The following is a 16,664-nucleotide window of genomic DNA, read 5'->3' as shown; positions in this document are numbered from 1 at the left end:
AGCCACCCACCAATCTCACGTTTTCATTAATCACTAACGAAGAACCTACAAGACTACACTGAATTCAGGAGTTAATTTTTGTCTTGTACCTAGGAAGTCCATTATCAGTCTGATCAGTCTGTAGCATGCAGTCATATTTGATCCAGTCCACTTACTCATTATTACACTTCAAGAGAGCTGAAGCCAAGTTTGTTTTCCTCCCCATTCTACTCCCGTACGCACTGGCTAGTCTCATACCGACTTGACATAAGCTAGAGTCATCAGACTGGAGGTAGCCCCAATAGAGAAAATGACTCCATAAAATGGGACTGTAGGCAAACCTGTAGGGCATTTCATAATTAGCAATTGCTACGGCAGGGCCCAGCCCATTGTGGGAGGTACCATCCCTGAGCTGGTGGTCCTGAGTTCTGTAAGAAAGCAGCATGAGCAAGCCGTGGGAGCAAGGTAGTGTACAGCACCCTTCTATGGCCTCTGCATCAACTCCTGTCTCCATGTTCCTTCCCTGCTTCAGTTCCTGCCCTCAGAGTTTGATGATGAAATGTTATATGGAACTGTGAGTGAAATAAATCCTTGCTTCTCCAAGTTGCTTTGGTCATAGTGTTTCAATATAGCGGTAGTAACCCTAATACAAGTTACATTTGTCGATCAGTTAGACACAAGGTGTGTGTATTTGCGTGTGGGGGGGGCATGGGGAGAGTGACTGATTATCATGAGGAATAGTTCTTTCATTTTGATCAAGTCCACATATTGACCTTGATCACCAGGGCAGTGCTGTTGCTAGGTGATGGACCTTTGGGGGTAGGTCTTATGGGAGGTCTTACTTTTATAGGCCATATCCTTAAAGGGGATGATAGAATCACTCTTTCTTTCTCCATTGTCTCTTCCTCTCCCTCTTCCTCTTCCACTTCACCCTCTCTATTTCAATTTGAAATATGACCACTTGCTTGCTTCCAAAATTCATTCCCATCTTTCTCCTATGAGGTGATTCTGTAAAGATCATCCTGGTTTACACTACAGTATGGACTTTGTACTTCCAAAATGTTGAGCTAAATATAACTTTTTTGTTTATAAGACATTTGCCTGTTATATTAGTTATAGCAATGTAACAATAACTAACTAATATATTTCATTTGCTCTATTAGAAAATTCCAGGGTTCCTACCACTCAAAATTTTAACAATGGAAACATTTAAAAATATTTTACAAGAACAATTTTTATAGGAAATATGACAGTTTTCTCTGAGCTTTTTTCATTCATAAAAAGTGTCTAATTCTGAAGATGTCAGCTAGCATACTATTTTGAGCCATCACATTTTGCTTGAGGTAGCCAACTCTAATTTAAAAGCCTTTGCTTCTTGACACAAATTGAATTCTTCTGTGAGAAATTTTAACTAAGCCCATGTTTCTCATAAGAATAATTCTTCACACTGCTCCATGAATCTATGCTATATGGAATATATGCATGCAGTCCAGAACTAGTCCACTACAGCAAAATGTCACAGTGCTGATTTCCTACGGCTGCTGTCATAATGATGTAGGCATGTCAGTAATACTTTTCAATCATTCTTTGACAATTTCAAGATCTATCTGTTGAGTTTGAGTTGTGTTTATCTCTCATTATGTTCTCTTATTCCTCTTCCTCTGAAAACCTTTCCAAAAAGCCTCCTCCTACTCTGATGTCCTTTTCTTTCCTTCTTTCTTCCTTCCTTTGATTCACTCTTTCTTTACCTTTCTTTCTTTCTTTTCTCTTCCTTCCTTCCCATCTTTCTTTCTTTCCCACTGAGTTTAACTGAGGTTGCCTACCTGTGCATAGTGGGTGCAGGGTATGGGTGAAGGTTGCTTACTGGAACATGGACAACATGTAAGTGGCTGCATTGTAGAAGAAAGTTATTCCCTCAGAATCCACTCCATGCCTAAAATCCCACAGTGAACAGTGGGACCTGAAGGGCCCATCTTCCATGTATCACAAAATAGTTACAGGTCTGTTCATCTGCAGATCTTATGCAGATCACCACAACTTCAGTGAGTTTGCAGATGCAATGAGCTTGTAGTGTCCAGAAGACATTTGTGGCACTCTTCTCCAACCTCTAGCTCTTAAAGTCTCTCCATCCCATATTCACAATGTCCCTGAGCCTTGGAAGGGATGATAGGAAGGGATGACATACATGGTCTGTCTCAAGCTGAAGACTCTATACTCTCTCATTCACCATAACTGATTAGCTGTGGTCTCTGAATTAAATGGCACCCACTGTAGAAACAAGCTTCTCTGATGATATTTTAGAGACAATAAATTGATGTTGTGTGCATTTAGCAAACGACTGTAGTGGGTTCTCTCTGGAGGCCTATGGTCTTCTCAGTTACAGGCTCCTGATCACACTTACAGTACAAGGCATCAAGTTTCTCTTGAAGATGGGCATCAAACCCAATTAGAAAGGGTTTAGCTACCCTTAGAGTGTCATACCACTATTACATCAATGGGCATATTTTGTCAAATGGGCCCTTTTTATCAATTACTGTTTAAAAGAAATAATGGCTTAGCCAATAAATAACTTTCAAAAACCATTTTGTTAAAAGTAAAAATTCTAGTTACATATAAAAATGAGTTTACTGGGAAAATAGAAAAATTCAAAGTCTGGTATGGTGGCATACCACTTTACTTTCATTCTTCTGGCTAAGGATTGATTATGAATCCTGGACCAGACTGAGAAAGTACTACATTGTTTCCTTCTATTAGTTGATGCTTACATCACAAAGCACAGAATTTGATGGATGTTTTATATTATCCTTGGCAGTAAGAATATATTTGAGAAAAAAAATGATCAAACAAATATAGAACCTCGGATTTGGAGTACGTTGTTCATGATCCATCCTATTTTGCATCATGGAAATTAGAGTTGTTTTGAATGTGTTAAATAATATACTGTTCATCCTAAAGCAACTGCAAAGAATAAGCAAAGATGAGAAACAAACCAAAAGAGGAGGGCAAGACTACTGCTTACTTTCCGATGACAACGGCAAGGAACATCTGGCCTTGGATTCTGGTGTTATGGTCTTGTCTTCCCTTTGGCTGGGTGTGGCAGACATTCCCATTGGGTTTTCTCTGCCAACTGAAATTAAGATTTTATTTAAAAAAAAAAAAACCAAACTGAAAGGCACTATTCTCTCAAAACCCCTGCCTCTTCTCAGAATATTTATTCACCATATGCTCACTACCAAGTTTCAGTTTTCCCATTGTTTGCATTTCAATGCCTGCTCAGTTCATTTCACTCTTATTACACAGTTACCAGAAAATGTCTTGTTCGTTCTTACCAGCAGGCTGCGCATAAATGGAATTCCTATAAAGCCTACTCACCGCTCTGTATTCCAAGCAATAGCTTAACATCACAATATGAATCAATGACTTATTCAAGATGTGTCCCTTACCGATTCTAAACGAGAGCTACTTGAGTAATCTGCTGCTTTGCCTTTCTCAAAGGAAGAAACAGCCTAAAGCATCATTCAGAGAGAACTTCATGAAATCTTACTAAAATACGAAAACATATATATATATATATAAGCACTACATAGTTTTCTGTTATTCATTTATAAAATGCAAGCAGTTTGGGAGGCTGATTCAAATAATAGGTACTTCCAACTTTATTGAACAACGACTTTGATTTAAGCTGCTTATTCAGTAGTGTTATTTTTGCTTAGATTGTCAAAGTTGTGTTTGTTCTTTAAGATCAAGCAGAGGATGGGTGCTATCTCTTAGATGACAGTCATTTAGACTATGAATGTCAAGTTTTAGAGAGTGCATTCACAACATTTATAAAGATGTCTGACTATGTAAGATTCTAAGCAGTCAGAAACATCATGACTTCTCTCAAAAACTTGGATGACTTGTAAAATAAGAAAGCATGAAAACCTTCTAGGTGTGGAGTGAGTGACACTTAATGACAGGAATGGTGCACAGACAGCAGGACACTGGGATCTGAAGAACTCCTGAGACATCATACCTTATTTATGCCCTGCACAGGTCATAAGGTATAAATTCACAATAATGAGCTTTTCAAAACCAAGTCCTAAAGCGGCGGCGGCGGCGGCGGCGGCAGCGGCAGCAGTGGCTGCTCCAGCTGAAGGGCCATCAACAGTGGAACCAAGGCGTCACAGGGACCAGTTGGGCCCTGCGCCCACGACCACTGACCTTCGCTGACCAGCCGGGCAGCAAGCAGCTGCAGTTGTGCGGCGCCTTTCCTGCACGGAAGCCACTTCAGAACTCGGCCTCCCACCAGTCAGGAGAGGAGCATCCATCTTGGTTCCGTACTCCAGGAATCGGACAGACTGAGGTACACAAACATAATCCGAGGCCAACACCGCGGTGGTCTGAGCCCGACGGGAGTTGGCCTGCACCCAGGCCCTGGGCGGGTCGGGGGGCCATCGGGGTGCCAACCCAGCCAGGAGGTTTTTTGCCCAGGCCTGCTAGCGCGCCGCCGCCATTTTGCCTGCAGGACGACAGAGAGCTCAGGCGGGCAGACCTGTAACAGGCATAGCCTAAGGCTAACAAAGCGGGGGTCCAGGCCCCAAAAGGCACAGGACTGACCCCAAGAACTGGGCGGCTTGGTGGGCAATCTGTGAGTCAACCCGCCCAGGTGATTGTTAGCAAAGCAGACTCTCCCGGCGCTTTCAGGGAGCGCGGGCGCGCACGCCCGCCATCCTAGTCACCTGGCAAACCCAATTAACAGTCATAGCTCTAGGGGAACTTTGCTCGGACCTTGGCCTCCCAGGCTTTTGCCTGGACTCAGGGACTGGGCGGCCAGGCTAACCTTGTGTGCGACAGCCCGGTTGGCAGATCGGCTGCCCAGCGGAGTGAGCGGAACACAGGGGAGGTCACAGTAGCATACACCTTCCGCACTCCCTGGGAGGGCACACAGGCTCCATCTGCTCCACAGACACAATCTGGGGCAAGGCCTCAGGCAGAAGCCCTTAGCTCTACTCTCTCGGCTTCCGGATCCAGATCAGTCTGGGCGGCAGCATTACATCTCCAAGTCCTGCAAGTGGCTAGCTGGGCTTCCGGGCGGCCAGCTGGTAGAAGTCAGTGTGCTCCAGTGAATCCAGCGGGCCCCAGCGGGAGCCTTCGGGTGCCTGCTTTGGGATCTGAACAGCCTGGGCAGCAGCACACTGTCTACAAGCAGTGCAGGAGGTAAGCTGTGCACCAGAGGCCAACTGGGAAGGGGCAGCTTGCACTGGTAAGTCCAGCACTGACAAGATAAACTAACACCAGTGAGATCTAGATGGCAAAAGGCAAACGCAGGAACGTCACTAACAGAAATCAAGGCAATATGGCAACATCTGAACCCAATTCTCCTCTACCAACATGTCCTGGATACCCCATCACACCAGTAAAACAAGATTTGGATTTAAAATCACTGGTCATGATGCTGGTACAGGAACACATGAAGGTCATACATAAAGAAATTCAGGAGAAAATGGATCAAAAGTTAGAAGCCCTTGCAAGGGAAACACAAAAATCATTGAAAGAAATCCAGGAGAATACAAAAGCCAACAAGGAGGAAATGCAAAAAACACTTAAAGAAATACAGGAGAACTTTGCTCAACAGGCTGAGGTCATGAAAGACGAAACACAAAAATCTCTTAAAGAAATACAGGAGAACTTTGGTCAACAGGCTGAGCTCATGAAAGAGGAAACACAAAAATCTCTTAAAGAATTACAGGAAAACACAAACATGCAAGTGAAGGAGCTAAGCAAAACCATCCAGGATCTAAAATCAGAAGTAGAAACAACTAAGAAAACTCAAAGGGAGACAACTTTGGAGATAGAAAGCCTTGGGAAGAAATCAGGGGACAGAGATACAAATATCAACAACAGAATACAAGAGATAGAAGAAAGAATCTCAGATGCTGAAGATTCCATAGAAACCATGGACTCAACAGTTAAAGAAAATGCAAAATGCAAAAAGCTTGTAACCCAAAATATCCAGGAAATCCAGGACACAATGAGAAGACCAAACCTAAGGATTATAGGCATAGATGAGAGTGAAGATTTACAACTTAAAGGGCCAGCAAATATCTTCAATAAAATTATGGAAGAAAACTTCCCTAACCTAAAGAGAGAGATGCCCATGAATATACAAGAACCCTACAGAACTCCAAACAGACTGGACCAGAACAGAAATACTTCCCGTCACATAATAATCAAAACACCAAATGTTCTAAACAAAGAAAGAATACTAAAGGCAGTAAGAGAAAAAGGCCAAGTAACATATAAAGGAAGACCTATCAGAATCACAGCAGACTTTTCACCTGAGACTATGAAGGCTAGAAGGTCCTGGGCAGATCTCATGCAGACTCTAAGAGAACACAAATGCCAACCAAAACTACTATATCCAGCAAAACTCTCAATCACCATAGATGGAGAAACTAAGATATTTCATGACAAAACCAAGTTTACCCAATATCTATCCACAAACCCGGCCCTAAAAAGGATAATAGGAGGACAACACCAATACAAGGAGGGAAACTTCACCCTGGAAAAAGCAAGATAGTAACCTTTCATCAAACCCAAAAGAAGTTAAGCATTCAAATTTAAAAAATAACGTCAAAAATGATAGGAAGTAACAATCACTATTCCTTAATATCTCTTAACATCAATGGACTTAATGCCCCAATAAAAAGACACAGACTAACTGAATGGATACGTAAACAGGACCCTACATTTTGCTGCTTACAGGAAACACACCTCAGGGTCAAAGACAAACACTACCTTAGAGTAAAAGGCTGGAAGACAATTTTACAAGCAAATGGTCTCAGGAAACAAGCTGGAGTAGCCATTTTAATATCAGATAAAATTGACTTTCAACCCAAAGTCATCAAAAGAGACCCTGAGGGACACTTCTTGCTGGTCAAAGGAAAAATACAAAAAGAAGAACTGTCAATCCTGAACATCTATGCCCCAAATGCAAGGGCACCCTCTTTCGTAAAAGAAACTTTATTAAAACTAAAAGCACACATTGCACCTAACACAATAATTGTGGGTGACTTCAACACTGCACTTTCCTCAATGGACCGATCAGGAAAACAGAAACTAAACAGGGACACAATGAAACTAATTGAAGCTTTGGACCAATTAGATTTAACAGATATATATAGAACATTCTATCCTAAAACAAAAGAATATACCTTTTTCTCAGCACCTCATGGTACCTTCTCCAAAATCGACCATATAATTGGTCACAAGACAGACCTCAACAAATATAAGAAGATCGAACTAATCCCATGCCTCCTATCTGATCACTATGGAGTAAAAGTGGTCTTCAATAGCAACAGAAACAACAGAAAGCCCACATACACGTGGAAACTGAACAATACTCTACTCAATGATACCTTGGTCAAGGAAGAAATAAAGAAAGAAATTAAAGACTTTTTAGAACACAATGAAAATGAAAACACAACATATCCAAATCTATGGGACACAATGAAAGCAGTGCTAAGAGGAAAACTCATAGCCCTGAGTGCCTCCAAAAAGAAAATGGAGAGAGCATACATTACCAGCTTAATGACACACCTGAAAGCCCTGGAACAAAAAGAAGCTATTTCGCCCAGGAGGAGTAGAAGGCAGGAAATCATCAAACTCAGGGCCGAAATCAATCAAGTAGAAACAAAGAGAACCATACAAAAAATCAACAATACCAGGAGCTGGTTCTTTGAGAAAATCAACAAGATAGATAAACCCTTAGCCAGAATGACCAAAGGGCACAGAGAAAGTATCCAAATTAACAAACTTAGAAATGAAAAGGGAGATATAACAACGGAAACTGAGGAAATCCAAAAAATCATCAGATCCTACTACAAGAGCCTATACTCAACACAACTGGAGAATCTGGAGGAAATGGACAATTTCCTTGACAGATACCAAATACCAAAATTAAATCAGGACCAACTAGACCATCTAAACAGTCCCATAATGCCTAAAGAAATAGAAGGAGTCATAGAAAGTCTTCCAACCAAAAAAAGCACAGGACCAGATGGCTTCAGTGCAGAATTCTACCAGACCTTCAAAGAAGAGTTAACACCAATACTCTTCAAACTATTCCACAAAATAGAAACAGAAGGAACACTACCCAATTCCTTCTACGAAGCCACAATTACGCTGATACCAAAGCCACACAAAGATCCAACAAAGAAAGAGAACTTCAGACCAATTTCCCTTATGAACATCGATGCAAAAATACTCAATAAAATTCTTGCCAACCGAATCCAAGAACACATCAAAACGATCATCCACCATGATCAAGTAGGCTTTATCCCGGGAATGCAGGGTTGGTTCAATATACGGAAATCCATCAATACAATCCACTACATAAACAAACTCAAAGAACAAAACCACATGGTCATTTCATTGGATGCTGAAAAAGCATTTGACAAAATTCAGCATCCCTTCATGCTTAAAGTCTTGGAGAGAACAGGAATTCAAGGCCCATACCTAAACATAGTAAAAGCAATATACAGCAAACCGGTAGCCAGCATCAAACTAAATGGAGAGAAACTTGAAGCAATCCCACTGAAATCAGGGACCAGACAAGGCTGCCCCCTTTCTCCTTATCTTTTCAATATTGTACTTGAGGTACTAGCTCGGGCAATTCGACAACATAAGGAGATCAAAGGGATACAAATTGGAAAGGAAGAACTCAAACTATCATTATTTGCAGACGACATGATCGTCTACCTAAGTGACCCAAAGAACTCCACTAGAGAGCTCCTACAGCTGATAAACAACTTCAGCAAAGTGGCAGGTTATAAAGTCAACTCAAGCAAATCAGTGGCCTTCCTATACTCAAAGGATAAGCAGGCTGAGAAAGAAATTAGGGAAATGACCCCCTTCACAATAGCCACAAACAGTATAAAGTATCTTGGGGTGACTCTTACCAAACATGTGAAAGATCTGTATGACAAGAACTTCAAGACTCTGAAGAAGGAAATGGAAGAAGACCTCAAAAAATGGGAAAACCTCCCATGCTCATGGATCGGTAGAATCAATATAGTTAAAATGGCCATTTTGCCTAAAGTACTATACAGATTCAATGCAATACCCATCAAAATCCCAACTCAATTCTTCACAGAGTTAGAAAGAGCAATTATCAAATTCATGTGGAACAACAAAAAACCCAGGATAGCTAAAACTATTCTCAGCAACAAAAGGAAATCTGGGGGAATCAGTATCCCTGACCTCAAGCAATACTACAGAGCAATAGTGCTAAAAACTGCATGGTATTGGTACCGTGACAGGCAGGAGGATCAATGGAACAGGATTGAAGATCCAGAAATGAACCCACACACCTATGGCCACTTGATCCTCGACAAAGAGGCTGAAAACATCCAATGGAAAAAAGATAGCCTTTTCAACAAATGGTGCTGGTTCAACTGGAGGTCAGCATGCAGAAGAATGCGAATTGATCCATCCTTGTCTCCTTGTACTAAGCTCAAATCCAAATGGATCAAGGACCTCCACATAAAGCCAGACACTCTGAAGCTAATAGAAAAAAAACTGGGGAAGACCCTTGAAGACATCGGTACAGGGAGAAAGTTCCTGAACAGAACACCAATAGCGTATGCTCTAAGAGCAAGAATTGACAAATGGGACCTCATAAAATTACAAAGTTTCTGTAAGGCAAAGGACACCATCAAGAGGACAAATCGGCAACCAACAAATTGGGAAAAGATCTTCACCAATCCTACATCAGACAGAGGGCTAATATCCAATATATATAAAGAACTCAAGAAGTTAGACTCCAGAAAACCAAACAACCCTATTAAAAAATGGGGTACAGAGTTAAACAAAGAATTCTCCCCTGAAGAACTTCGGATGGCGGAGAAGCATCTTAAAAAATGCTCAACTTCATTAGTCATTAGGGAAATGCAAATCAAAACAACCCTAAGATTTCATCTTACACCAGTCAGAATGGCTAAGATTAAAAATTCAGGAGACAGCAGGTGTTGGAGAGGGTGTGGAGAAAGAGGAACACTCCTCCACTGCTGGTGGGGTTGCAAATTGGTACAACCACTCTGGAAATCAGTCTGGCGGTTCCTCCGAAAACTGGGCACCTCACTTCCAGAAGATCCTGCTATACCACTCCTGGGCATATACCCAGAAGACTCCCCACCATGTAATAAGGATACATGTTCTACTATGTTCATAGCAGCCCTATTTGTAATTGCCAGATGCTGGAAAGAACCCAGGTATCCCTCAACAGAAGAGTGGATGCAAAAAATGTGGTATATCTACACAATGGAGTACTATTCAGCCATTAGAAACAATGAATTCATGAAATTCTTAGGCAAATGGATGGAGCTAGAGAATATCATACTAAGTGAGGTAACCCAGACTCAAAAGGTGAATCATGGTATGCACTCACTAATAAGTGGATATTAACCTAGAAAACTGGAATACCCAAAACATAATCCACACATCAAATGAGGTACAAGAAGAAAGGAGGAGTGGCCCCTGGTTCTGGAAAGACTCAGTGAAACAGTATTCAGCAAAACCAGAACGGGGAAGTGGGAAGGGGTGGGTGGGAGGACAGGGGAAGAGAAGGGGGCGTACGGGACTTTCGGGGAGTGGGGGGGCTAGAAGAGGGGAAATCATTTGAAATGTAAATAAATTATATCGAATAAAAAAAAAATACTGAAAAAAAAAAAAAAAAACCAAGTCCTATGAAGCATTGGTTTCCCCATTTGATTTATTTATAGCATAATTTTTAAGCACTTGGGATGGATAACAACAATAAAAGAATTCAAAATATTAAAAAGTAAAGTTGACTAGATTTCTACATGTTCACTGGGATAAAATAAGAAACTGAAGGAAGAAAGGTCCCTAAATACAACTTGGAGTACAATTGCCTATGCAAATAATAAATATCTGGGATTATGAAGGAATATGAACCAATCTTCTAGTTATTATGATGATATTAGAAAAAAGAAATGCATATAACTTAATTTTGGTATTTATGGAATTACAGTGCAGAGGGTCCCACCTAGATGACGACCTCTTATACACATGGGGAGTGCTTCACAATATCTATGCAAAAAGTATATAGCAAATATAATGAAGAAAGTAATATCCTTATCCTGAGAATGAAAACAAGCACAAAGGAACTGCACATAGGATTAGCACTTACCTGACTGTAAAATGAGAAATATCCTTGCCAGTCTCTCTACCTTCCCTGCACTAACTTCTAAATGTTCCATCTGGGACTCTTCGAAGTGTTGTTGGCATCTATTTCTACAACAGTAGTAGTAGGAGATTTGTACATAGAACATATGTTCTGCAAATGCAAGATCAAAAATATCTCCTGTCTCTCTATATAGAAGAAGCAGGTGAGTCACAGAAGGTGGTTCAAGCTACACATACCAAGAAAGCCCTCCAATAGCACTCTAGATCGAAGGCTATACTACCAGCGTGCTTTCCTATCTAATTTTTACAATTTTAAAAGGAATGTGAGGGGCTGTGGATATAACTGAAGAAGTGGGGTGCTTACCCATCATACATAAAGCCCTAGGTTTGATCCCTAGTACCTCATAAAACTGAGCATCATGGTACATGTCTATAAGCCTAGCACCCAAGGAAAGGAGACAGGAAGATCAGTAGTTTAGATGTCATCCTTGGCTATTCGTGTACATAGTGAGTTTGAGACCAGCCTGGCTTACATCAAATACTATCTCAAAATTAATTAATTAAAATTTAAATTTAAAAAGGAAAATTAAAAATTTAAATTTGAATATGAAAATTTACTAGCCACAATATAAAATGATAACTGAAACAAAGATAAAAGAACTAGAATTTTCTATGCGGACAATTCAGTATTCACAACTGACGGTATCTCATTGTAAACTCAATGTCAGTTTTAAGAGTCTACAAAATTAATTAGTAAAAAAAATTTGTTTTAATTTTCTAAAAATAACAAATTATAAATAATTGCAATATTGAATTTCTGTCACATTTTAATAAGTGAGATTATTATACACATAATTAGAATGTGATTAACTGCCTATTATTGCAGTTAGATTTTATATACAAATAATTCTGTTTTCAGATTTTTTTAAGATCAAGCAAAAATCAATGTTTTAAACACAAATATTTGTAAGACCTCATAGGGGACATGGAGGCCTTTGTACTCACAGACATGCACTAGAGGACCCTGGAACACAAAGCACACAAGATTGTTCCTTTAAGAGGATTCCAAAACCTGTTCTCCTCCCTAAAACCTGGAGCAGGCGTGCTTTCTAGCCTGGTGACCTTTGTGCTATGTGTGTGGCTGGAGATTTTCTGGTACTGCATCCTCCCCAGACTGTTTTTCTCAGTCCACCTATAGAACCTATCTTTTGGACCTTGGAAGGAGTTTTGATGCAGTCACATCTGATGTTTCTGGTTTACTTTCTTTGTTGAAGATGTTTATGTTTGCTGTGTTGGGCATGCAGGACTGAGCTAATAACCATCACCAAAAAGGTTTTCAAAAATTTGTGCTGAATTTAAATATGCATAAAATAAACCACTTGGGGGCAGACTATTGACATTTGAACAAACACTGGCTACTGAATCATGTTAAGCTGGACTGTCTTTCTGCCTCCTGTGGTTCATCATTTTGTGGGCTGTCAAATTAGAAACCCCTCCCATGAGATGTAAACCTGAAATTGTTTTTGAATTATTATTATTATTATCATTATTATAATTATTATCATGATCATTATTGTTGTTATTTATTATTGCTGTATATGTTGTTTGCATATGTATGTGTCTATATTTACGTCTATGTCTACAAATCTATCTATATCTATAGATAGATGATAAATAGATAGACAGACAGACAGAGATATATGAGCACATTCATGTCATGGAACAAATGTGCAATAAAGACATTGTCCATTGTTCTTTTACTTTCATTTTTACATGGGTCCCAGGAATTGAACTCAATTCATAAAACTTGCATGGAAAGCTCCTTTACCCCATGAATGATCTCAAAGGACCCAAGAAGTCCTCCCTGTAACAAAAATGTAGTATTTAACCCATATCTTTAGTTCTACATGTTTTCAGGTTGTTGAGCTAGTGTCTATTGATTTTTTTTTTTTTTATAAAAAGGATTGCTCATACCACAATACCTGGCCATAAATCCAAAAAGAAAAGACAAAATTGTGTATATGAATTAAACCAGCGCCCTAAGGCCTTGAATCTGCTCACTCTAGCCTCAGTGTTATATGTGAGAAGGAGGACACTGAAGCTGATGGAACAGTAACTGTCCATCCATTTCAAAGCTTTAGTTTAGTTTCGGGTTGTTTTTTCTTTGCTTCTTCCTGGAGAAGATTCAATCTGTCAACAATATTTATATAGTGCCAATTCTGTAAGATTCAAATTATTCTAAAATTATAAAAATTACTGGGATAGTTACTGAAAAGTTTCAATAAACAATCTATCAAACTCAGAAAAGCTCATAAGGGCTTTCTGGGAGGGAATTGTTTGTATTTGTTGTCATTGAAAAAACCCTAAGACTTTGCACATTAAAGGAACACTGCCAGTGAGTGATCTCCCAGTCCATGTTAGCAAAGTTTTTAAGTATTTTCTGCACCACTGATCATTTTGAAGGACCTAAGGAATATCACCATCTTTTTATCTCAAATAAACATTTCTGCATATTTTCATAGGATCTATTTACTAAAAATATGCACACTTGCAATTTCAAATGCTCACAGACTCAGGCAAAAAAAGTCTTACCACAGTACGATGTTACTCTTCTTATTTGCATATAACAAAGCAGAATATGAGATGTTTATTTAGGGACATGCTGCTAGCACATCAAAATAAAACCCAGGCATGACCTACTACTGTGTGAATGTTACATTTGCTTATTCGACACATACAGCCAATTTACCTGCTTTGAACCTAGAGCTATGCTGCATTTACAGATGCTATGGGATGGGATCACGTGGTGTGCTTTCGTGTACTGAGTGTTCAGAGAAGCCAGCTAACAACAAAGCAGGAAAACAGAGTAGTGGCAGGGTAAGCTACAGATGAACACCCACTCCCATACTTTCCTGGGCTGCTAGGTCCCTCAGCAATCCTGAGAAAACTGCATTGGGTTGAGGATCAGTATCTGTCTATACATGGTGGCTCCTGCACAGCAAAGGTCACCCTGCACATAAGAACCAAATTTGGTGCTTTCCTTCTGTGTAGTGTTTGGTGTCTGTTAAGAGTCAAAAATAAATCTCTGAGAACAGTCGCAGCTGCTTACTCTGCTGTTATACTCTTCATTATCCCAGATGGGAAATGCACAGCTTGGTCATAGCAGCCAAGGGGCTGGCTTGCTGACTGTGAACATACAACCCCCTAACACTGGGATTTTCCCCAGCACTGGAAAGCAAGAACAGGAACTACACATAAGGAAGCACTGATGAAAATACAAGCGGTACATATTCTCTAACAGAACTGAATTGTGTAGTTTGTGACTTTTACCTGTGGCAAGTATAGTCTCTTAGAATCCTTTATCATCCCTTCTGTCCATCATCTCTTCCATTTATTTTTATAAATTTACTTATAGCTACCACAATTCATCTTTTCTTATCTTCTTTGCTCCCTTAGTATTTTCCCTTTCATTCTTTTTTGCCCAGAAGTTTTCTGCCTCCTGCTAGCTCTTCCTCACTCTTCTGCCACACCCTGAAAACTTCTGTGTGCTCTCATGTCATCTGCTGCCCTGCAGAGTTCCAATGGGCAATGGAACTGAATGGGAGTAGTATTCTGTGACAGCCTGTGGAACAGAGGGTGGAGCGCCTGGTGGTTTTACAAGCCCAACAATTTGTAAGGTCTTAGCCACAGACACTGAAGGTTTAAATGAAGTTGATGAAGATAAATATAAATAACTATGTCAGTGATAGGTATGTACTGTCATGAACTCAAACTGCATTCTTGCTTTAAACAATCTTCTGTAAGGCATCACACATGTGTGGGCACACAGAGAAATGCATGTACATACATGTGTCCCTATAGACTCTGACAAGAAAACAGAAGAGAAAAGTAATAGTGAGGAAGAAAAGTTACACTTGGTTAAGAAAAAAGTCATAAAACAACACCAGACAAGATTTAGAAAGTAAAAGAAATGCTGTTGAGACAGTTTTAAAGTGAAATATTGCTACTGTATTGGTCTCTGTCTTCAAGTCAGGATATGCCCAACTTAAATAACTTTACATAAAGATCTCAAATCCTTCATTTCCTAAAGAACCTGAACTCACATATATGAGAAACCATTTCAAAATAGTCCCACTCTTTTCATCATTTGACTTTTTCTTACCTGCATTTTGTTTTTAAAACAAAGTCCATTTATTTTTATCTTAATACTAACCTGCATCTCCTATTGTGTCTTTAAAACTGAAGTATTAAAAATTGTTAGGTATAAAGCTGAGAGTTCCAAGAGCTTTACCCGCTGTTAACATACATAGAAATATTTATTATGACCAAATATTCAGTGTGCGTTGTGTTGACTAGTTATATGTCAACTTGACACAAGGCAGAGTCTTCTGAGAGCAGGGAACACCAACTGAGAAAAGGCCTCTACAAGAAAATTATGCAGGCAAGGCTGTAGAGTATGTTCATAATTAGTGATTGATGTGGGAAGCTCAAATCTATTGTGATTGGCACCACCCTGGCTGGTGGTCCTGGATTCTACATGAAAACAGACTGAAGAAGCCAGTGAGCAGCACTCCTTCATGGCCTCTGTATCAGCTCCTGCCTCCAGGTTCCTGCCCTTTTTGAGTTCCTGTTCTGCTATTGATGATGAACTGAGTGTGTGTGTGTGTGTGTGTGTGTGTGTGTGTGTGTGTGTGTGTGTAAATTGTGAGTGAAATAAACCTTTTCCTCCCCCAAATTGCTTTTGGTTATGCTGTTTCACCACAGCAACAATAATCCTAACAAGACAGTAACTGAACATTATATGGCAGACCTAACTACATTGCTTTGGGAATGATTGTGGAAAATGGAAGATTATGAACAGATTTTGAAATGTTGGGCTAGAACAACCATTGAGTGTTCAAAATTTGGTGAGCTGTTCTGTGAAGTCTTGGAAGATAAGAGTATTGAGAACACCAAACCCTGACACTATTGCTGATGCCAAGAACTGATTCCAAACAGGAGCCTGGTAGAGCTGTCCTCGGAGAAGCTTTGCCATCACCTGACTAAGACAGATACAGATCCTGACGGCCAGTCATTGGACTGAGGTCAGGGACACCTATGAAAGAGTTAGGGGAAAGACTGAAGGAGCTGAAAGGGATTGTAACCCCATAGAAAGAGCAACAATATCAACTGACAAGACCCCTCAGAGCTCCAAGAGACTAAACCACCAACCAAAGAGTATACATGAGCTGGTCCATGACTCCCACTACATATGTAGCAAAGAATTGCCTTATCTGGCATTAATGGAAGGGGAGGTACTTGGTCCTGTGGAAGTTTGCTGCCCCAGTGAAGGGGGATACTAGAGGGATGAGGCAGTAGTGAGTGGGGGGGGGTGGGGAGTACCTGCTTAAAGGCATAGACAAGGGAGATGGGGTAGAAGGTTTGTAGATGGGAGACTAGAAAGAGGGACAACATTTGAAATGTAAACAAAATAATTTTTTAAAAGATTATCAAGAAAA

The 16,664-nt window shown here is 40.1% G+C and overlaps 1 protein-coding gene across 1 annotated transcript in view; it reads right to left on the bottom strand.

Annotated features, from left to right (window-relative positions):
* The window catches only part of Rp1 (RP1 axonemal microtubule associated), a 187,044-nt gene that overhangs the window by 56,078 nt on the left and 114,302 nt on the right, over positions 1–16,664 (bottom strand). The window contains exon 16 of the mRNA XM_052175416.1: positions 2,999–3,106. Coding sequence (XP_052031376.1) covers positions 2,999–3,106 — 108 coding nt within the window. The remainder of the gene's footprint in view (positions 1–2,998; positions 3,107–16,664) is intronic.

The sequence above is a fragment of the Apodemus sylvaticus genome, chromosome 3, assembly GCF_947179515.1.
Source record: "Apodemus sylvaticus chromosome 3, mApoSyl1.1, whole genome shotgun sequence".
NCBI classification, from domain to species: Eukaryota; Metazoa; Chordata; class Mammalia; order Rodentia; family Muridae; genus Apodemus; species Apodemus sylvaticus.
The sequence above is the reverse complement of the archived record's forward strand: the minus strand, read 5'-3'. Positions and strand labels throughout refer to the sequence as shown.